The sequence below is a fragment of the Anoplolepis gracilipes genome, chromosome 15 (genome assembly GCF_047496725.1).
Source record: "Anoplolepis gracilipes chromosome 15, ASM4749672v1, whole genome shotgun sequence".
In the NCBI taxonomy this organism is placed as follows: Eukaryota; Metazoa; Arthropoda; class Insecta; order Hymenoptera; family Formicidae; genus Anoplolepis; species Anoplolepis gracilipes.
Window position 1 is genome coordinate 6,924,609 of NC_132984.1, and position 24,877 is coordinate 6,949,485.

General features: G+C 34.6%; 1 protein-coding gene across 1 annotated transcript; it reads right to left on the minus strand.

The window, feature by feature from the left end:
* Positions 1-44: 44 nt before the first annotated feature.
* LOC140673819 (intraflagellar transport protein 140 homolog) lies at positions 45-12,233 on the minus strand. Its single transcript, XM_072907011.1, has 12 exons — positions 11,948-12,233; positions 11,557-11,804; positions 10,549-10,867; positions 9,809-10,028; positions 9,034-9,615; positions 6,774-7,062; positions 3,246-3,375; positions 2,510-3,001; positions 2,147-2,433; positions 1,795-2,071; positions 822-1,726; positions 45-607 (listed from the first exon to the last, which is right to left on the minus strand). The coding sequence occupies exons 1-12, from the start codon at positions 12,209-12,211 to the stop codon at positions 295-297; spliced, it is 4,326 nt and encodes a 1,441-aa protein (XP_072763112.1). The 5' UTR covers positions 12,212-12,233; the 3' UTR covers positions 45-294.
* Between the last annotated feature and the right edge of the window lie 12,644 nt (positions 12,234-24,877).

A 24,877-nucleotide genomic window follows, 5' to 3' on the forward strand; every position in this document is an offset into this window, starting at 1 on the left:
TTCTATTGTTACAAATTTCTATTACGCATTAATTAATTCGAAGTTGAACACTGAAAATCAAAACAATATTACGAAGGTAAATCCGAAAACAAAGATCAGTTACGAATAACGATTTATTCAAAATAAATAAAGTAACTATACATCAAAACAGCTATTTTTTTAACTCCCATATGATTAAAGTATTTACAGTGGAAATTGCTCTCTACAAAAAATCTGAATTTTATGATTTCTTGTTATAATTGATCTATTTTTTAATTTTAAAGTTAATTTCTTTTAATGAAGTTTAATGAGTTTTTATTCTCCCAGGAGCTCTTCAATTCCATCATCCTTATCAGAACTATCCTGCCGTTCCACTGTCATTTTATATCCCAATAGCTCAAGAAGATTTACGTTAAAATAATAACTCAAATTAATTCCTGGTACCAAGCGTTTCAATTCTTCGATGGTAACCCAAGCTTTCTCGGTGTCTCCTATATTAGCATAATGCTGTGTAATTGTCGCGAATAAATCACCGCGACGCACCGATTGTTCCAGATTGGACCCCTGGGAATCCAGTAAATATCGGACCTGTTGCATTGCCGTCTCTGTCTCGCCTCTTTCGAATAATCTGCATAACAAGAAATAAAGAGATATCCGAATGTGTACAAAAAATACTTTTATATCTTATAATTAAAACGCCATTTACAGAAATAATTTGAGAAAAACTTTCATTATTTAAAAAATAATTCCACTTTTTATTTTATATTTTCATTATATTTTTTTATTATTTAATTTCTCATAAACTTTAACATCATATTTAAATGAATTTACGCAGATTTTACCTTTTAATATCCAAATAGCGTTTAATCGTTGATATTCTATTGTTGACTAATTCCACCGCTCGTTTGTGAACATCCGGATCACGCGGTGTTACTACTTTAATTAAACATCTGCTAGCTTGATTCAATGCGTCCAGCGCTTTCTCATAATTCTGAAATTCATCTATTTCCACCTGTGCACATGCCACATAAAAATTTGCTAACAAATCCATCGCTTTCCCCTTAGAATAGAAACTGATAATGTTTTTCAGAATCTCCGGTTGATTCTGCCAGTCTAAGGATTGCAGATAATTGCCTGCCATAATGTAGATCTCGCTATTTCTCGAGACTTGCGCGAAGAAACAGATCTTTTCGGTATCGCCTGACTTGAGCAATGCCTTCATAGCGCGCAGCTTGTTCCCAGCTTGTGTGAATTTCTTGGTCGCGAGATGATAGTTTCCTTGGTCGAAACTGATCTCTGCAATTTTCTCAAGCGTAGAAATTCTCAAACGTTCATGCTCCACATCGTCGTCGCTCTTCTTTTCAACTGTCAACTTTTCCGCGAGTTCTTCGCTCAACACGATGTTATGTTGCTGGATCAGCTCTAAAGCTGCTATGTAGTCTTTACCAATTGCAAGCAGGTCTACCGCTTTGTCGATCTGATCGTTTTGCATGAAATAATCGGCGCACTTGCGAATCAACGCTGGATCAGAATCTGCATTTACATCCATAATAATTAGCTGTAGCGCGCTATATTGTCGCGTCTTAAACGCAACATCCAAAGCTTTGTGCAAGAGATTAGCCTTATGGTACAGCAGCACTGCACGATCTGATTGATCGTTATCTTCGTAGAACTTGGCAACGTCTATCTGTGAATGCCGTGGCGCTAATATAGCGAGTGGCCAAAGTTCTTCCAGCATATCATGTTCCTGTAAGATAAGATAAAAATCAAAATAAATTCCAGTAAAATAAATTCTAGTAGTATTAAACATTTCACCTTGCACAGCCGGATCGCATTGGTGTAAGCTTTAGCGACTGTATAAAAGTGGACCGCTTGTGTCACGTTATTTTTCGATTCGTAATGCGCAGCAAGATGATATGCCGATGCGGCATGACCTGTTTTAGTTACTAGTTCGCATGCCTCGTCCTCTCTTTTGAAGTAACAAAGCAGTCTTGTCATTGATAAAGTATCCTTTGCCTGCTCGTAAAGATATAAAGCGGTCTCCATATCGCCAGTTGACTCGATGTATTGGGCATACCAATTTTTAATGTCCCTAAACATGACAGTATTAAAGTATAACTCAATTATGGATAATTTTTTTCTAATTAATGTCAATCACATCACTTACAATTCTTCGGAATTATTGAGATATGCGAGCAGCTCCCGAGGTCTCATTAAAAGCATCCTAGGCACTTCGAATCGATGGCAATCGGCTTTCGTGTACATATCGATAGCTTCTGCCACTTTATTTTGCTGCTCCAGTGTACGAGCGTAATTATAGTAGCTTGTCTTTTCGCGAATCTTATTCTCATTGCTGGCTAATTCAATTGCTTCTTTGAACTTGTTCCGTGCTTCGAACAGTTGTCCCAGCAGATCCAGGCGTTTTGCTTCTCGAAACAGATGTTCGGCATCAGTCTGCGATTTGGAGAGATCATAAGTATTTGCAAATATTAATTAAAAACATATTTAAATGTACATTTAAAGGCCTTACATAAAGACCAAGTTCAACAGCCAGTATTCCTACTTGCGCTTCTAAATTCAGAGTATCATTTTGCATCGCTTCACGTAAAGCCCGTGCGGCATTCGCTTGCTTCATGTGACCCAAACACAGAAGAGCCATGTTCAATTGTTTTGTTTTCACACACATTTTGGCTAAGCTCTTCCAAACAGCTTCGTTTCTTATGGATTTAATGGCTTTAAAAGCCTCCTCCATATTTGCCACGCTAATGTGATAACTAAAGTCCATCACTGCCTTCCTCGTGGCAGAATCGCAATCTCCCAATTCTTCGAAGTCTCTCATTAATAATTGCACAATCTTACTGTTTCTATCCAAGCTCTTTTCAGAGTTTAGGATAACGATATATGGCGAATGCACACCTAACAATCGGCAGTTCTCGTCAGCTATCGGTTTTACGTCTTGCACGACAATACCATGATCTGATGTCGCGAATAACGATACCAACACTACGGGAGCTTGTGTAATCTAAATAAAAAGAATTATGAACTAATAACAGTAATCATTGTAAATTAAAGATTATAATTACTTATATACTAATCTTCTTTTTAGCTTTATGAATTTATAAGTTATTCAGGGTGTCTACTCAAATCTTTGTAAAAACGTTCTCTAAAAATTCAATAATATTCCAAGTATTTTTACTAAAAATTTCAGTTGAAAAGAATATTTTTAAGGCCCTTTTTATGTACTTTTCCTTTTAAATGAATATTACCTTATCATCACCCTTATAAAAGCTCTTAGAATCACGGCTTTCCAATCTTTGAGCTCGACATACCAATAATCTGGGATCTTCCATATCCCAGCAATGTGCTGTAACCAATCTCCCTCTGCATTGTGCAACTCTAAAAAAAGAAGATAAATTTTTTCACGCTAAATTTTTGTGTCTTTATATATTAACATGTGTGTATAATATTGTATTACTGAAATATACAATTAATTCTACATAAATAATTGCATCTATGTTACACATTGTAAATAACATATATGTTTAATTTTAAAAGTTATATCTAGATAACTCCAAAAAATAAATCTTATAAAAAAATTATTCAAACAAAAATTGAATAGTTTTGAAAGTATGTAAAATGATAAGCAAAATATATACAGGGTGAGGAAAAAGTATAGAAACCCTAAAAAATCTTGAAAAATATAAGTTTTATAGAAAAATGTTTCAGACAAAAATTATATAGTTTCAAGAGAGACATAAGATGGTGTCATTGATTTCACCTTGAATAGTCGCTTGAAGGTCACGTTAAGATCACTTAATTTCCTAAATGGAACACCCTATTTTTAATTGCATATTCTTATAGTTTACCGTTTACCTCAAGAGCTTTCCAAAACACTATAATAAAACTTATTTTGGTTAAGAATTTTCTGAGATATTTTAAAGTTTGTCATGACACTTTTTAATATAAAATATGAAATAAATGAGAAAAATAAATAGATCTTGTTTTAGTTGGTTGGATCCTTCCTCGATCATGCTTTAGTCTCTGTAAAACTGATATTTTTCGAGATTTTTCAGAGTTTCCATACTTTTTCCTCACATTATATACAGGGTGTCCCCGAATTGGCGGATCAACTCTCGTGGGTAGATAGAGCGTGTTAAACTGAAAAAAAATCTTATATCATTTTGCTAAATTCGCAATAATTAATGAGATATAAATTAATAAAGATCGGCCAATCCGTGCCAATATAAGCGCGCGGCGCGAAGAAACCTCCCAGTTGTTACTTGATACTAGGCACGCGGCAAGACATAAACGCAGAGAGCACTGTACGTGTCTCTTTCAGTACGCCCTTTGTAGAGCGCTCCGTCTACTGTCTCATCGCACGCCTAGTATCAAGTAACAAGTAGGAGGCTTCTTCACGCCGCGCGCTTATCCTAACACATATTGGCCGATCTTTATTAATTTATATCTCATTAATTATTGCGAATTTAGCAAAATGATATAAGATTTTTCTCTTCAGTTCAACACGCTCTATCTACCCACGAGAGTTGATCCGCCAATTCGGGGACACCCTGTATATGTATATATATATATACAGTCGAACCTCTTATCCTACGACCCTCTTATGCTACGAAACCTCTTATCCTACGACAAAAAAATCCTCTCATGCTACGACCGCGAAAGGGGAATTATACCTCCACTCTCAATTTTTATCGTAGGATCAGAGGTTTAAGGGGAAGATTCCGGACCGAAAATGTCGTAGGATAAGAGGTCCGACTGTATATATACAGGGTTGGGTAGTAACTAGTTAAATAGTTAAAAGTTAAGTTAAAAAGTTAATAACTTTTAACTTAACTTAGTTAATTTTAAATGCCATAAACTTTAAACTTTACACTAGTTAATTTTAACTTAACTTATTAACTTTTTTTATATCAGTTAATAAATAATTTATTAATATCAAAGTCATATGAAAATTGATGATCGTAATGTATAAAATATATATAGGGTGTTCGATAGCTCGCGCAACACCCTTTAAGGGAAAATAGAGAGTGTTATTCTGAACAGAAAAGTCCTGTATCATTTTGCGATTTCCGCAATAATTATTAATCTATTAATTAAAAACGCTCAGCGAACGATATTATACATATATATATATATATATATATATATATATATATATATATATATACAAAGTGTCCGGTAATAATCGCCCCACCTCTAGGACTAATAGAGCAGGTCAAACTGAACATAAAAGTCCTCTACCATTTTGCGATTTGCGCAATAATTATTATAATATTAATTAAAAACGCTCAGCATATGAGTGCGCGCTGTATATAGCACTCAGCATATGCTGAGCGTTTTTAATTAATATTTTAATAATTATTGCGTAAATCGCAAAATGATAGAGGACTTTTATGTTCAGTTTGACCTGCTCTATTAATCTTAGAGAGATGGGGCGATTATTACCGGACACTTTGTAAGTATATATAATATCATTCGCTGAGCGTTTTTAATTAATAGTTTAATAATTATTGCGCAAATCGCAAAATGATACAGGACTTTTCTGTTCAGAATAACACTCTCTACCTTCCCTTAAAGGGTGTTGCGTGAACTATTGGACACCCTATATATATATATATATATATATATATATATATATATTTAATATTTTATTTGTTTATATGTCGATTTGTTATTAAATAAAGAATTATTAGAGTGCTTGGGAAAGAAATAAATTAGGGACTTTAGAAGAACTCTATTTAAAATTAACCAATAATTTATAAATATTTATAATTAATATTAAATTTTAATGAAAATATTTATTTAATAAAAATATTCTGCCTTTTTCTTGTATTTTATATCTTTTTTTTTGTATTTTATACATATTTTAATAATGTTAATTAATAATGTAATTTACCAATTAATAATATATAAAGAAAAATAAAAAATAATAAAAAGATAGTCTTTTATAATTTATAAGAAAGAAAAATATATTTTCTACTTTTTTATATATCTTTTTATTGTAGCCTAAATTAAAATATCAATTAAAAGAATAATTATACAAAAAATGTAGTTTTATATAATTAACGTTAACTTTTAACTTTAATTTTTAACTTTTTAACTTAACTTTTAACTAAGTTAGTTTTTGTTTCTAACTTTAAATGTTAACTTATTTAATTTATTACCAATTAACTTTTAACTTAACTTAGTTAAAAAAAAAATTAACTTCCCAACCCTGTATATACGGGGTGTCAGGTAATAACCGCCTCACCTCTCATATACAGGTAGAGCAGGTCAAACTGAGTAGAAAAGTCCTCTACCATTTTTCGATTTTCGAAATAATTATCGAGAAATTAATTAACAAAGATTGACAAATCTGGGTGAGTACAAGCGCGCGGCGAGAAGGCCCATCCTACTGCTACGCGGTTACTAGGCGCTCATTGAATGATAGGAGGAGCGGTCTACGGCTGGAAATGGATGCGTATGAGTAGCGCGCCTAGTAACCGCATAGTGGTGGAACGGCCTTCTCGCCGCGCGCGCTTTACTCGCGTGGATTTGCCGATCTTTTTTAATTAATTTTTCGATAATTATTTCGAAAATCGAAAAATGATAGAGGACTTTTCTACTCAGTTTGACCTGCTCTACCTGTATATGAGCGGTGAGGCGGTTATTACCGGACACCCTGTATATATATATGTGTGTGTATATATATATAAATACAATATTTTTTATATTGAAAATATTTGTAATAAATTTTGTATATACTTATCATACAGTTTCCTGTTTTTTTTACTCACAATGTGGAATCGTCATCAATAATGTCGTTTGATTCTCCGAAATCGAACTCGTGAACCTGATCACTTTCAATGTCCCAAACATATAAAATCGAACTAGGCATAAGATTTGCCATTGCGACGGTGATCGACACACAACGGCAATCCGAATTACATCTGGCCTCAATGATTTCGGCAAAGTCACTGATCGCCTCATATGTTGCCATAGCTCGAGTATGAAGTTTAGCCTCATGCTTACCTAGGTCCCAGATCTTCAGGATGCCATTCAATGACGCAACGGTTAAATATTGTCCTATAAATAATTATAAAAATAACATTTATAATATAATTAAAATATACACAAATACTTGTGTGTGTGTGTGTGTGTGTGTGCGTGCGTGCGTGCGTGCGTGCGTGCGTGCGTGCGTGCGTGCGTGCGTGCGTGCGTGCGTGCGTGCGTGCGTGCGTGCGTGCGTGCGTGCGTGCGTGCGTGCGTGCGTGCGTGCGTGCGTGCGTGCGTGCGTGCGTGTGTGTGTGTGTGTGTGTGCGTGTGTATAATATAAGGTGTCCCACTTTAATCTATGCTGCTAGTTGCAAATTTATACATTTTTTGAAAACAACTAACAATAAGTGTTTTTTGACACGAATTAATATATTATTTTGTGCATAAAAATTGAAGTAAGATAATAAAATCAATCTAATTTTTTAAGTAGAACTACTTTAATTGTTTTATATAAATCGATTCCTTGTAATATTCGACATATAAAGTTATAAAGATAAGATGGCCAAAAATTGAATATTTTATACTTTAAGACAAGATACCGAAGTTTTCTAATACCCACGTGGTGTATAAGATTAAATACAATGACTGTAACGCATCGTATGTGGGACAGACCTGTAGGAAACTTAATACTAGAATTAAACAACACAGACAACACATCAATAGAAATACGAATACTAAATCCGTGTAACTGACCATAAGATTAATTTAAATCATGACTTTAAATGGAACGAGACCGAAATTTTAGACATAGAGCCCCATTACAACAAACGACTGGTTTCTGAGATGCTGCACATTAAAAAACAACAGCCTCAATTTGCAGACAGATACACAATACTTACCGACATATATATATAATACCATTTTGAAGAAACTCTCTGCCCCGCCACACCGCTACTAATAGGTATAAATATTGTGTGTACAGTTAAACAACGACATTCGTTTGCCGTTTCTTAACTTTGTTGTACTATCGAGAAAACTATCACCCATTCCTTATATAAGGCATTCAGTATGTAAGTTTAATTTACTTTTAAATTAGCAATCAAGTTCATTTTATTACATAACCATATTCTAAGGCTCCAAATTTATTATACTCTATTTTTATTTATTCAATTTTAATATTAATAATATTTATGAATTCCGACTTTTAACCTGTAAACAACAGTTGCGGTCCTACCTAACATATTTTTACATTACATATATAAATGTGCGTTTATTCTCACGGAATACAAATCTTTTCAGACTTGTACATCTATTAATTAATGTAGTGCGTCTATTCCTTTACCAATAAGTACAAGATGCTGACTACTCATAGTCAAACTATTGTACACGGCACGTACCGTCGGAATAAGACAAATAATCTTGACACACGTTTTTACCTTTATACAAAAAACTTTTTTTTATATCTTTGACTAACTTGCGTTATTAAAAAAATTTAACTATGTACTTTGATTATTATTGCGTCTTTTGTCCACGTATACTTTGCGCTGAAGAGGGCCTGAAAAATCAAGCCGAAACGTTTGCGTACTCATTTTTACTTATTACTATTGTTTAAAGATTTCTGTTGCGCTCGCTTATTGTATCATTTTACTGATTTTATATTTTGCTTATTGATGTAAAAATAAAGTGTGTATTTATGCCGTTTTTAAGATTTCATTGTTATATTCGGCTCGTTCACGCCTACATTACTAAGTTATTATTTTTTTATACTTTGACATAATATTTTACATAAACTGTAAAATAAAAAATGAATATTTTATAATTAAAGTGGTTCTACTTAAAAAATTCGATTGATCTGTACATGATCTTAGAGCCTATACCCAAAGTCAAACTTAATATCCTTATCTTTCTTCCTTTTCAAATCAAATTTTTATTCGAACATATTTTTGACTCGATTTTATCTTAAAAGATAAAAGAAATGATAGATTAAAATGGGACTTCCTGTATACGTATACAAAGTTTTAGTTGTTAAAAAAAATTATATATTGTTCTAAAAATTTTTACCTGTTAACTCCATCGTGATTGGTTCACCCTCTTCTGGTAAAGTGGGAAGTGTCTGAATGACAGAACCTTCTACAGATCGCAGTTGAATGATTATTGGCGTCAACACAATCAATGTATGCTCATAGATGAGCATCTTTTCGGTATCACAACTAAAGGTCGCCAATACAGTAGTGTTGAAATTAGGGCTTTTGTTAATGCGACTGACAATAATTTGTCGCCCGGAAGAAACAGCGACGTACTCTCTTGTGACGGCAATCGCCTGCACTTGGATCTCGGTTTTTAGCGTATAATTCTGCTCGTCCATCTCGAGCAGGATCTGTGTAGGTGTGAGCTGACTCGTACAAATGCCATTATTGTATACAGCACACATCGGCTGTTGACGCAAGATAAACACATTAGTGATGCAGTTAACGGCCAGAAGGGAATTCCGTGATAAACTGATGCCCCACGTCAATTGTTTCACTGTTCCATGAATCGAACAAGACTCTGGCACGCTCGGCCAAGCGTTTTCATCATTCTCGGGGGAGGATTTCCGCTTCCACAAATAGATTGTTCCCAGATTGGTACCAGCAGCCAAAGTATCTGAGAAATGTGAGATATAATTCAGCTAATTGTTTTTAAATTCGCTTTAATAAAATAATAATAATACGAAGCGATAGTAATTGTGCAACAGTATATAACTGGTTATGAGTGTTGCTAAGCATTCTTATATAAAACAATCGATTCGAATAGATCTGATAAAAAAATTTCGAAAACACACGTTGTTTAACTTTACCATTGTTTTTGCAAAATGCTAAACTGGTACACATTTCCTGAGGAGTGGCAATGTTTCCGTTAGATGAATCTGGAGGCGACAGAACGTATGTGTCACCTGTATGAAGATCCCAACATCGTATAGCGAGTTCTCCTGTGAGCACAGCCAAGGTGTTCCCACTAATCCAACATAGAGTGGTACTAGTAGTACGTGATATATCATTTCTGGCATTTAATTTTACCTAGAATAATATACAGCATAACATTGATGTATATAGTCTCAAGAAAGACATGATAATCTTGCACTAATGTACAATAAGTCATACATAGCAATAGCAGATCATACATAAATCGACCAGTAAAATACCTTATTAGATTATATGTTATATATATTAGAAAAATATACATATTCAATTTTTCTCCATCATGATTATAACTTTTTACGTAGAATATTGTAAAGAATTTTTATACATATATATGTATATATATATATATATATATATATATATATATATATATATATTTAATTTTTCGCCATCATATTCATGATTATAATTTTTTACATTATATATATATATATACATAATGTAAAAAATTATAATCATGAATATGATGGCGAAAAATTAAATATGTATATTAATAATTACGAGTATGATGGCCAAAAATTAAATGTATATATTTTACATTTTTCTAATAGATGTCAAACGATTACTAAATAAAAAATTTATATTTTTGATAAAATTTAATAGTGTAAATCAGTACCTTTGTCAACTCAGTGAGCTCTCCGCTGATTGAACCTGATTGAAAGTGCCCAATATTTAGTCCCTCTGTCATGATGATAATAGAGTCCCTGGTTTGATGATATAATAAACAGTATAATGCTGCACCGTCAGTACTGAGAACTTCTTTACATTGTCCCTGAGAATCAACAAAATATATGATACCATTTGCAGTACCAATATAGAATGCATGATTGTCCCGTTGAGTTGAAACCACTGTTGGTGCAGCAGTTCTTGGACGCCACGAACTGAATAAATCTAAGGCTCTTTCATCACCAGCCACTGCTGCCTTGGCTAAACCACTACAAACATAAATTGTTCTAAATAAAAAAATATAATCTAAAAAAAATTAAATTAATAAAGAGGATTAATTTATTTATAAACTATATGATGTTTTTATTTAAAAACTTTTTTTTAAGCTCAATACTTTTATCAAGAATATTAATTTTGAATAATATTTATAATAAAATAATTTTTACATTAGAAAAATATAATTTATACTATATGTATATGTATATATACATATATAGTGTAAGGAAAAAGTATGGAGACCCTGAAAAATATCTCAAAAAATATAAGTTTTATAGAAAAATGTTTCAGACAGAAGTTGTATGGTTTCAAGAGGGACATAAAATAGTTTTATTTATTTAACCTTGAATAGTCGCTTGAAGGTCACTTTCAATTTCTTAAATGGAACACCCTATTTTTAATTGCATATTCTTGTAACTTACCTCAAGAGCTTTCCAAAACACTGTAATAAAACGTCTTTAATAAATGAAAAAAATGAATAGATCTTGTTTTAGTTGGCTAGATCCTTCCTCGATCATGCCTTAGACTCTGTAAAACTTATATTTTTCGAGATTTTTCAGGGTTTCCATACTTTATCCTCACACTATATATATATATATATATATATATATATATATATACACTCAACTGTTTTTTAATTTGCCTTATTTAAAAATATATGTTAATAATGTGTGTATTATACCTAATGTCAATAGATGGTTTTGGAGGATTAGTTCTAAATGCAATTTGTGTAAAAGACTCTTTTAGTTCGTGGTGGAAAGTCATGAAAAGTTGTCCTCTGGAATCTATTTTCCAGCCAACTATAGATCCACCAGCATCTGCGGACACTAAGCGGCCACCATACTGACTCCATTGAAGAATGGTGATAGACTCTCGATGAGGAGTTACTATTACACTAAATTCTTGAGTTCCAGTATCTCCTGGCCATACCTATAACAACTATGATTTAACATTCTTCCTTATTTTATAATAAGTCAAAAAAACAATTCATTGAAATAATAATCTTGGACTAGATAAAAAAAAGAAAAAAAAAATCTTTGCTTTCTATAGTTTATACTACTTGTAATACTAACTCGTAACTCTCCACTCTCCCATCCTGCTGCCAACCATGTCCTTTCAGGATGCCATCCGAGTGCAGAAACTTGCGCTACAATATGTCCTGGTGACTCAATGTCCTGCACAGGTTCACCTTGATCATCGTAAATAGTTACAAAGCCACCCTTGTCTTGAGAATATGCAGAAACAGCTAACAAAGGATAGTTATTGTGCCAAGTTGCAAATGTATTTATTGAAGCAGTTTCAGGATTTTGCACTCGTATATCAAAATATAAGGTCATTGTTTTTTATAATATGAAATTATATCTATATATTAGATTAAAAATTATAATTTTTCAATATCCCCATAACTGGATATAAATAAAATCAGACAATTTATTACTACATTGCTTTCGAACTGTCATTAATATTTTAATAAATAAATTCTCTCTTGACAGTGTAATTTTTACACGTATATACATATATATGTTGATATATTGCCATGGATACGCATTGAACTACAGACGGCATCATTGGCTGCGTTTAGCAGAGAAAGCAAATTAATGCGCGCTTAGTGATTCTTTATTGTAATTGGTTTCTGCACTTAGATCCAATGAAGATCTAAATGCAAGAACCAATCACAATAAAGAATCACTAAGCGCTCACTGATTTGCTCACAGCTTCTATACTATAACTAGACCGCTAACTTCCTTATATATTAGACCTAAAAAGTGACCCTGAAAAATATGTACAACATTAGTAGGATAGAGAAAAGGAGGGGATAGATATGTAATATGGCTGCTATAGAAAACTCGTTTGTGACATTGCTTTAAATTCAACCAATCAGCGTGACTGTCATCCACAGACTTCTATACTATAACTAGACCGCTAACTTCCTTATATATTAGACCTAAAAAGTGACCCTGAAAAATATGTACAACATTAGTAGGATAGAGAAAAGGAGGGGATAGATATATAATATGGCTATTATAGAAAACTCGTGTGTGAGTGACATTGCTTTAAATTCAACCAATCAGCGTGACTGTCATCCTACTAATGATGACGCATGCGCATAAGTTTTGTACATACTTTTCGGTGTTATGTATTTTGCCGGAGTTAGCAGTCTAGTTATATATAGAAGTCTGTGGATTTGTTTTCTCTGCTGAATGCAGCCATTGATACGTCATAATAAAGTCACTAGATATTTAGTAACTACGTCCATAGACTTCTATATATAACTAGACTGCTAACTCCGGCAAAATACATAACACCGAAAAGTATGTACAAAACTTATGTGTATGCGTCATCATTAGGATGACAGTCACGCTGATTGGTTGAATTTAAAGCAATGTCACTCACAGACGAGTTTTCTATAGTAGCCATATTATATATCTATCCCCTCCTTTTCTCTATCCTACTAATGTTGTACATACATATTTTTCGGGGTCACTTTTTAGGTCTAATATATAAGGAAGTTAGCGGTCTAGTTATAGTATAGAAGTCTGTGACTACGTCATAAATTATAAGCAAAGAGAAACGCTGTGAAGATAGCCAACTAAAGTTAATTTTTCAAACTTTCAATACTCTTTTTTCACCTACAAGTACACATGTCAGCTTTTTGCTCAATAAAGATACGCAACTATTCTCATTCAATTACAGTCGGACCTCTTATCCTATGACATTTTCGGTCCGGAATCTTCCCTTTAAACCTCTGATCCTATGACAAAAATTTGAGAGTGGGGGTATAATTCCTCTTTCGCAGTCGTAGCATGAGAGGATTTTTTGTCGTAGGATAAGAGGTTTCGTAGCATAAGAGGGTCGTAGGATAAGAGGTCCGACTGTATTTTTAATAAAATGTTAAGGTGCCTTTTTATGCTGACGCTCAACGCTCATTTTTGGCGTCAAAACAGATCACGTGATCAAAATTGACGAATTGGTATTTTTATTTTTGGTCACGTGATGTATTTTGACGCTGAAAATGAGCGTCGAGCGTCAACATGAAAAGGCACCTTTAACGATAGACTTATTTTTTCTTCGTAAAGCCTTGTGGCCACGATACTAGAACTCGGTCCGAGTTGTCGATCCGAGAAATATTTAGCCAATCAACTTGCAGTTTTTATAGAAAAGCGATAATCTTATTGGCTACTCGTTTCTTGGATCGAGAACTCAAACCACCCAAGTAGCACATGTTTGTTTTATAAACGTTTTCTAAACGTATCTTTTCGTATTAGATACGTTTAGAAAACGTTTATAAAACGAACAGTGCTACCTGGCAAGTTCTAGGGTGCGTTCCATATGAACGCTCACGTAATCGCTCACGCTTATAAGCGCTATTTTCAATCGTTCCGTTTGCTGCTTAAACGCTTAAAATTGCAAACGGAAAGTTGTTCCTTTTGGGTGCATGAGCATCGTGAGCATGTCAAAGTGGCGGGAAAACAGATTGTTTTGTGTTCGCTAATTGGGATGGGAGTCTATTGACCACGTCGCCAATTGGCCAGTTTAAAATGAGGCTCTCTGATTGGTTAATCGTTGCTGATGACCTTAGGCATCGGTCGATATAAGTAGCTGTGGTCAATCGTGACGTGATCAAACGGGACGCTCCCGCTAATTGTAATAATGTTCGAAATATTGTTTGATGACGATGGAAATTCTTTAAAACTTAATACAGAAGTAGAAAACATTCTTTTAATTCTTAATAAGTATCACGAGAAAACTGCAATATTACGCCTAAAGAATTACGTAGAAAAGATTTTACCATCATATACCGATGTACAATTTAAATCACATTTCAGTTATTAATCATATATTAATCATATATTAATCACATTACAATTTAAATCCATTTTTCTATTCACCATGTGATATTAGGGGTACATTCCATATGAACACTCACGCGTTGTAAGCGCTCACGCTTTTGCTGCCCTACCTCGATGAAATAAGCATTTGTGAGCGCGAGTTATGACGTAACAGTGACGTCATTAATGCGTTTATAAGCGCTTATAACTCCAAATGGAACAGCGTAAGCAATACTTATAAGCGCTTTAAGCGTGTAAGCGTCCAAAAGGAACGCACCCCTAGTATTGTGACCACAAGAGTTAAGACCGGGTCTACAATAGATGTAGTAAGCTTTAAGCTGTAAGAAATTAACCAATTATAATTGACTTTAGAGAAGAATAATGAATATGATTGGTTTATTTCTTACGACTTAATGTTTACTACAGCTATTGTAGACCCGGCCTAACACCTTTAAACTTGGCTCAAAGTCTAAGGTTGCATACAGCGTACTGGCGTACGGAGTAAAAGAGCTTGACCAATCACAAGCTTTATGCTCGTTTTTGTTATGCCAGCACAAACATCGGATGTCCCATGGAACGTATTTATACTGGCGTAATGATCAATAAGTCAATCACAGTGTCTTTTACAAAGTTTATTTTCAAAATATTTAAGGAGTCTTGTGATTGGCTTGTTGATCATTACGCCAGTGTAAATACGCTCTATGGGACAGTCGATAAAAAGTTTTTAGCACAACTTTTAAATATATATTCATATATAAAAACAGTTAAAATTTAAATATGCATAACATCGTTAAAGTGTCAAGCTCTGAGTTTGCGTTAATTAATTTATTAAAATAGTTTAAAATTTATAAATGTCCGAAAAATACAATGAAAGATACTATGCAAAGAAACTATTCGACAAAAATTAGTTCAAATATATATCCAACAACAATAATAATAGCTTTTACTAAATAATTATGTTACTTTTATATAATTGCTTTTGTGTTATTGTAAAATTGTGTGCGATAAACCTTTATATGTATGCATTCCGTGCGCACTAGTGCATCCAATCGAATTCGCTATAATTGAATATATATATGTATAATAGCGGATAAGGCATATTTATAAGTGCCTACCTAAAATATCTTGGAAAACATACACATTATTCGACAAATATATCTGATAAAAGTTAATTGTTTCATTTTAAGTGAATATATATATTAGGCATTTAAAATGAGTCACCAGATATAAAAGAAAAATGATCAGCTTAATAAAGATTCTAAAAATAAAAGTTGACAAAAAATAAAATATATTAAAATAAAATGTATTTTATTTTTTAATATAGATATAAAATAAAGTTGACAAATAAATAAATAAGTAAATAAAATAAGTATATACAGGGTGTCCCAGAACAATCTTCCGTCCGTAAAATGACGAACTCCTGACACAATTCTAAGACAATTTTTCCTTTACCAAAATTTGATTTAAAGCGTAATTTTTGAGTTATAAGCGAAAATAGTTAGCAAATCACTCGTCGAGTACAGAAGGCAGGCAGGAGCGGCGCGGCGAACCGCGAGCGCGGGCGCAGCTGACCGTCCGACGAGTGATTACCGCCGCATGAGTCAAAATCGCTAACTATTTTATCTTATAACACAAAATTATACTTTAAATAAAATTTTGGTAAAGAAGAAAATGTTGTATAATTACGTCAGGAATAAGTGTTCCTTAAAATAACGTCGAACGCTGCGATCAGCTGATTGCTACACGCGATGTGTTTGTCAGCTGAGCTGGAAAATCAATATATCGATCGGTCTGAAGTCGACGACAATGTCGATGACAATCGAAGGAGTGTCGCCGTCGCGGAGACGGTTATTTCTCTCTCCCTCTCTCTCTCCCTCTCTTTCTCTCTCTCTCTCTCTCACTCACTCACTCACTCTGTCCTTTTCTTTTACACACACACTCAGCCATACACACATCGCGTGTAGCAATCAGCTGATCGCAGCGTCCGACGTTATTTTAAAGAACACTTATTCCTGACGTAATTATGACATTTTCTTCTTTACCAAAATTTTATTTAAAGCATAATTTTGTGTTATAAGATAAAATAGTTAGCGATTTTGACTTATGCGGCGGTAATCACTCGTCGGACGGTCAGCTGCGCCGCGCCGCTCCTGTCTGCCTTCTGTATTCGACAAGTGATCTGCTAACTATTTTCGCTTATAACTCAAAAACTACTTTAAATCAAATTTTGGTAAAGGAAAAATTGTCTTAGAATTGTGTCAGGAGTACGTCATTTTACGGACGGAAGGTTGTTCTGGAACACCCTATATATATATATATATATATATATGTGTGTGTGTGTGTGTGTGTGTGTGTGTGTGTGTGTGTGTGTGTGTGTGTGTGTGTGTGTGTGTGTGTATATATGACAATTAGAAATATCCTCAGGTAATCCTCAGGTAAATTTAGTTTCAATTACAGTACATATTTAAGATAATTCCGATCAAATAAGGATATTCTACGGAGATCTTATGCTATATGAGATTAGATATCCGCAAAATGTCCAATACTGGACATTCTATGGATATCTAAATATTGTCCAGTGATGGATGTCTCAAATTGGATATACTATGGATGTTCATTTTATGTCCATGGACATATGGATGTAAAATGGATATAAAATGAACATCCACAGGACATTCTGTGCTATGTGGGTTGCAACGTATACGCGAAGCAAGGTGGACGGGGTGGGTGTGGGAGGCGGGCCGAAGGCTCCCCTGTGTGTATGTGTGTGTATATTATATTGTATATTGTATAATTTTATTTAATTTATTTCATTTATTCATTTATATTTTCACTTTGAGGGTACTTCATAGCCATTACTTCGAGAAAAGTATCTAATCGTTTTTCAAAATCAAATTTCTTTTTAAATGTAAACTCTGCTAAATAATGATTAAAATGTTCCTTTTTACGACCATACTCTCAGTGAATAACATAATACGAAAGGATACAGTCTATACACATACATACACACACATATATATACATATATATATATATATTGTTGCGTTTGCCGGCAATCTCACAAACACACTCTCACTCGCGTGCGGAATAGAGGACTCACATAAATTGAAAAGGTCTTTAATGAGCAAACCAATATATTACAGCGATAGAATGTTATAATAATAATTACGTGGAAATTATCAATGTTCAGAGACACGTCCGAACGTTGACGGCTCCAGACCAGAAATTCCAAAGTCTCCGAAAAACAACAACAGGACGGTACACAATAAACAACTTCTTAACGACGAAGCTCGATCCGTCATAACTCGAATCCAAACTCGACATTCGATGATCAATTCAGGGACGAATCAACGGACGGACGCAACACGGACGTAACAATATATATATATATATATATATATATATATATATATATATATACATATATATATATAATCTTTTAGTTAAAAAAAATTGATATTATGTCCAGAGTGTTTACTGAAATCTTGTACAAATATTCCTCAAAATTCCGAATTTTAAGGTATTTTTTAATTTAAAATTTCACATAAAATTAGATTTCTTTTAAATAAATATAAGCAACAAACTATATATTGTAATTTAATAGAAGACATAACCAACAAACTATATAGTCTAAATTAATAGAGGATATCAGGGATTCTATGAAACTATATCTATTCTTTTCTACAATTGGAATAGCGAAAAATTTATAAAATAGTATAGAGAGGCTGACTACAATATAGTATTAGTATCAGTAATTTATATATATATATAATATTCTTTTATGCTTTTGTGGTTTACGCTTTTGTGTATATTATCTTCTGCTGTGTGTTTGTATTATCACTCTGACTTTTATTTTAAAAATTCATAAAACGTACGAAAATGTATACAAATGTGTATGCCATACTTATACTGAGTCGGCATTTTGCAGTATTAAGAAAAAATGATCAAAAAAACTGTTTTCAGAAAGAGACAATTAAAATTTAAAAGTAAAATTCCAAATATTTTTCTAAATACCGATAAAATTCCATGAAAATCCTTGATATCCTTAAAATTAAAGAAAAAAAGAAAATTTTGAAAATTCCAGGTTTCCTAGTTTTTCTCTAAATAGTAAACACTATAGTTATTTACATACATAGATAAATTACATACCTGAATTAGTGCTCGTCAATAATTTATTAATCGGTCGGCTCGGTGAATTAGATTGATATCCGCTTTCTATTGGTGGAATATAATTCGAGGGGATTAAAATTTTCTTTTTTTTTTTATTCATTTTTCCGATTTTTCCGATTTTTCTATCCTCGATATGAGAGCACTTCCAACGTGCGTGCGAGACATTCACATACATAGAAGTATATATAATATAGATGCGCGTATTATCGCATCGGTAATACGATCGATAAATCGATCGTTATATAGTCACGCGCGTTACATAGGCTACGGACTTATGATGGCGTGTGTCTTACACCGCGCAATATTTAAATATTGTCAACACGCCCCCTCAAGATGCACGCCACTAATAATCATATAAAGTCTAATCCATGCCCCTCGACGCATCTTCAGTGTGGGTCTTTTGACAATGCCTTAGTGAGTATATCCACTACCATTTCGTGGGTAGAAATATGCTCTAAGACGATCAATCCTTTCTCAATGACTTCACGTACAAAATGATGGCGAATATCGATGTGCTTCGTTCTTGAGTGATATACTAACAATGAGTTTGATGCTAACTGTTGCGCTCCACGATTGTCGACATAGAGCTTTATGTGTGAAAAGCTTATGTGTGAAAAATCTCTTCAAGCCCAATTTCACACAATAGACTCTGTAAATACAATGCTTCTTTTATGGCTTCTGACAAGCTAACATATTCCGTTTCAGTCGAAGATAATGCAATAGTCTGTTGCTTTTGCGATTTCCAAGATATCGATACTCTTCTTAGAACGAAAGCATAACCGGTAAATGAGCGTCGATCCGTTGCACAACCTCCCCAGTCCGCCTAAATAGGCGATTAATGCCTCATCAGTTCTGATGTACATCAAGCCAAGATTTTTGGTTCCTGCTAAATACCTCAAGACTCTCTTTAATGCTGCCCAATGTTGATTACTAGGTTCATTAACAAATTGCGCAAGCCTTAACCTTTATTTACAATGTCTGGCCTGGTACCTACGGCAACATACATTAACGCTCTAATCAGCTCTCTGTAAGGCCAGTTTCCGTTCTTGACTTCTCCTAGCTGACTTACTTCCTTGGCTTGCAACTCCGCAGGCGTCATTACCGCATTGCACTCACTCATCCCATATCTTTCAAGTATGTCCTGGATGTATCTCGTTTGGGTTACACGAATTCCGTCATCTCGTTGGTCAATTTCCAATCCCAAACAACTTTTCGCTTTACCGAGATCCTTGATCTCAAATTCCTGCAATAGCCGCGACTTAATTTTGTTAATTCAATTTCGATCCATTGATGCTATCAAAATATCATCTACATATATGATCAACAATAGCAGTTCTCCATTCTGCCTAGCGTGATACATGCAAGGCTCTCCCTTCGTAGGGTTGAGTCCAATACTCAATAACTTCTTCGAAATGCGATCATGCGACTGTCGACCAGCTTGACGTAGTCCATAAATGGCTTTTGCAATCGACATGCATTTCCGGATGGGAGTCTATTGACCACGTCGCCAATTGGCCAGTTTCAAATGAGGCTCTCTGATTGGTTAATCGTTGCTGATGACTCTAGGCATCGGTCGATATAAGTGGCTGTGGTCAATCGTGACGTTGTCAAACAGGACGCTCCCGCATTTCCTCCTTGCTGTAATTGTCTAAACATCTTTGCAGTTGTACTTCTTGATCAACTTTCCTGTCATGGCTTAGTCTTTCAAGCATTTTTGGTAACATTTCGGGTACTTCCATGAATATTTTCTCTTCAAGAATCCCGTTTAGATAAGCTGTAACAACGTCAAATTGTTGAACTTCCATTTTAAATTCTGCAGCAAGAGCCAACATGAGACGAATCGAATTCTTGCAACGGGAGCAAAAGTTTGTTTATAATCTATACCAAACTTTTGTATCCTTTAGCTACTATCCTTACTTTACTTGGTTCAAGTGATCTATCCGGTTTGTACTTGTTTGTCAACACAATACGTGGCACTTCCCGTGGCATCTTGACCCTCTGGTTTTCGTACAATTTCCCATGTACTATTTTTCAACAGGCTTTCAACTTCTAATTGAATAGCTCCTTTCCATTCATCATTTTCAGAAGATTTCATGGCTTCGTCGACAGTTACTTCCACAACGCCGGCAAAAACATCGTTTTCAACATCATCAATTTGGATGACTTATGACTCTTCGTAACTACTACTACGTGCTGACGCAAACAGCTTCCTGGGTCGTCCTCTACCACCTGTACGAATAATCCTCGGTCTCCCTCGTCTTCTTCTCTCTTCTTCCAGTAGTATCAAGCATGGCGTCTCTGAGGTAGAGGATTGTCGTTTCGATGTAGATTCCTGTCTTAGTATAGCCTGTCCTCTAGATGTAAATGTGTGGTGGTTGTTCATAATCTCAACCTCCATTTCATTTTCAGGTCTTTCAATGTCGTCATCTAGAGATATTTTTTCTTGATTTGTTGATACCCTTGTGTATTCCTCTTGAAATTTTATGTCCCTAGAAACAATGAACTTTCTTGCTTCGGGTAGCCACACCCTGTAACCCTTGGTCCCTCGTGGATAATCTACAAATATGCCTCTCATCGATCTATCAGCAAATTTTCCTTTCGCTGGATTTTTATATAAAACGTACACAATAGATCCAAATGTCCTCATGTAATTTCACGTAGCTCTCTTGCCTGTCTATTTCTCATATGGTATGCCTCCAGATAGACTACTTGACGGATATCGATTTCTAATATGACTTGCGGTGGCAATTGCTTCTGCCCAAAACATTTGTGGTAATCCAGACTGAATCAACAGACAACGCGCCATGTTTAAAAGTGTCCGGTTCATACGTTCAGCAACTCAATTTTGTTCCGGGGTTCTCACGACGGACGGGATCCGATAGCGCACGAGCCCGATAACGCACGAATGTTACTAATTAGTCAGTTAGAACACTAGGACCTTCTGATTGATCAACTGTGCTGGTTACCTTAAGGCCGATATGTGTGGTTGTGCGCTATCGGGCTCGTGGGCTAACGGGACCCTCTTCTCACGACTGTCAATCGACGTTCAATACCCTGACAACTCAAGAGTGAATCAAGTTCATCATTACAATATTCCTTACCGTTATCGGATTGGATGCATTTTATTCTCTTTCCAGTCTGCCTTTCAACATGAGCTTGATATAACTTGAACGCCTCCAACACTCCATCTTTTTGCTTTAAGAAAAATACTTCGCACCACCTGGATTGATCGTCAACAAATATGACGAAGTACTTAGCTCCGTTTGACGCTCGTGTCCTGAATGGTCCCACATCAGTATGAATTATTTGCAGCACCTCATCGCTTTGTCGTTCGCTCGTAGGAAATGGCATCGCGGTCATTTTTCCTCGCAGACATACATCACACCGCGACAGACAACTCATGTTCTTTTCACTCAGTTTCTGATTGCTAGCTCGCTCCATGATCTTCAGGAGATCTCTTGAATTGAGATGTCCTAGGCGACTGTGCCATTTTCTTACTTCAAATTGATCCTTCGTTTCTACCATGCCTGTTATATCGCTCTCTTCATTAATATAGTACAGATCACCTCGACGTTCAGCTGTCAATTTGCCCTTTCTGATCAAAAACAATAGCTGACTCGCGTCTAAATAATACGTCATGATCCTTATTAGTAATTTTTGTAACTGACATCAAATTTGATCTTAGTTCTGGTACAAATAGAGTATCAAGAAAGTCCACCCACCAGAGATCCTTTCCATTTGCTACGGACAAGTCTACTGTGCCCACTCTTCTAATTTCACTGGACGCTTGACTCGCTAGGTTAATTTTTCCACATGTAGACGCCTTAATATACTTGAAGGACTGCTCATCTCCACACAAATGTGCCGTGCAACCGCTGTCCAAGATCCACGATTTAGGAGATTTCTTATATAACATTCTACTATTAGCGTGATACGCAGCAACGGTATCATCTGTCTTCGAGCTTGGTTTCTTCTTGGAATTTGTCTCCTTCTTCTCGTTTGTTGGACAATCAGGCGACTTGTGACCGTACTTACCGCAATTATAGCATCTCCCTGAAAATGTGTTCACAGGCGTTCTTTTCTTATGGCTTTTGAAACCTCGTCTTGGACGTCGAGTACCTCCAGTGCTTCCAATACTCCTTGCTGCAAGAGCTCCGGCGATCTCAACATCGCCCATCTGTTTTCTTGCATTACTCTTCTCTAAAACCTTCAGAGTATCTGCAGACGGAAGATCATCCCTGGACTCAATTGCACATCTGAAGTTCTCGTAACTGGCGGGAAAACTATATAGTAACAATATCGACAAAACATCCTTATGTACTTCCACATCCATTGCGGCCAAACGATCAACATCGAAGAACTTACTTATATGCTCTCTGACATTTCCACTCTCAGTCAATTTTTGAAGCATCATCTGCTTAAGTAACATTATCTTCCTCGCAGGCCCTTTTGATGCATAAATCGACTCGAGTTTTAACCAAACTTCGCGAAATGTTACACAGCCACGCACATGCTGTAATTCCGATGGGTGTATTGACAATATTAAATCGGATCTAGCCTTCTTATCCGCTTTAATCCATTCTGCTCTCGCTCGCGCATTCATCGAAGCCGCAGCAGCATCAGTTGTTTCAATTCCTTCTTCCGATAATGGTTTTTCTCCACTGACATATTCCCAGAGATCATTCTTGATCAACAGTGCTTCCACATGCATCTTCCAAGTTTCATAATTATCCTTGGACAGAGGCTCATTTCTTGTGGAAATCGATGCACTTGTCGTCATCCTTTTTAGTTCTGGAATATTCTCAACACGTGGCAGTTTAACCTCATACATGACAAGAGTTCTTTATTCAATGATACAAGCACTTTGGGCCTATAACCTGTTAGGGTTATTCAACACAAAAAAAATTATGTCTATTGTAAATTTGCTTTATCTAATTATTTTCTGAATTACACTGGTACAAATCGATTTTTCTATCCTCGATATGAGAGAACAACGTGCATGCGAGACACTCACATACATAGAAGTATATATAATATAGATGCGCGTAATATCGCGTCGGTAAAACGATCGTTACATAGTCACGCGCGTTACATACGCTACGGACTTATGATGGCGTGTATCTTGTAGCGCGCAATATTTAAATATCGTCAACACATGTACATGAGGATGTCATACGATATGATAATTTAAAGGAATTTTCAGCTTTTCCGTTTGAGATTATATGATACAATTAAAAATATAATCAGAAAAAAAAGAAAAACCACTTGTACAAATAATATGTCGTGTTTCCAAATATAATAATATTCCAGGATTAGAAAATCACTTTAAAAATAATATTGTTGCCAAAGAACATTATAACGCCTTTTATTACCAAATTGTTTAAGTCAATATAAAGAATTAAAATTAAAATTTTGTACTTTTAAATTAACTGCTGATTGTTATGTACAAATCAGGGATCCGGACCGAACCGAAATTGAAACCGAAAACTGTTCCGTAACCCTTTTTTTAAATGAACCGATATTGAAACCGAAACCAAATTTTACAAAATTTATAACACCGAAATCATAACCGAACCAATAATATTATTTACGGTTAACAGTTTTTTTCGGTTCTTTTTTCCGGTTCTTAATCTATATATGTATAGATCTGTTTTTTATAGTTGAATCAATATGACGACTTAATGCTCGATTGAAAATGCTTAATTTTTTAATAATAAGTTTTTAGAAATATTAGTTTGGAGTAAAATAACATTATGCTTTTTTAAATTTTTTAACTGTTCTAAATTTTTTATTATTATTGTTAATTATCATCTCTACGTCGTTTATATTTTAATTCTTCTATCTGAATCCACTAAATTAATCACATTTTAGTTTATCTTTTACACATGTATATGCATAAAATAAAACATTGTATTAAATACTATAATTTTTTATTTTTATTTCTCGTCATCTGCAAATGTACAATTTAATAAAATAAATATTAGAAAAAGTTATTTTATTAAA

Bases quoted from the DNA above. Each gene is read 5' to 3' on its own strand.
- LOC140673819 (XM_072907011.1), bottom strand. From the start codon at position 12,211: ATGACCTTATATTTTGATATACGAGTGCAAAATCCTGAAACTGCTTCA. The intron at 3,376-6,773 runs GTGAGTAAAAAA...TTCTTTTTTTAG, and splicing joins ATTGATGACGATTCCACATT to AGTTGCACAATGCAGAGGGA. The intron at 3,002-3,245 runs GTAATATTCATT...CTTTTTATTTAG, and splicing joins TTTATAAGGGTGATGATAAG to ATTACACAAGCTCCCGTAGT.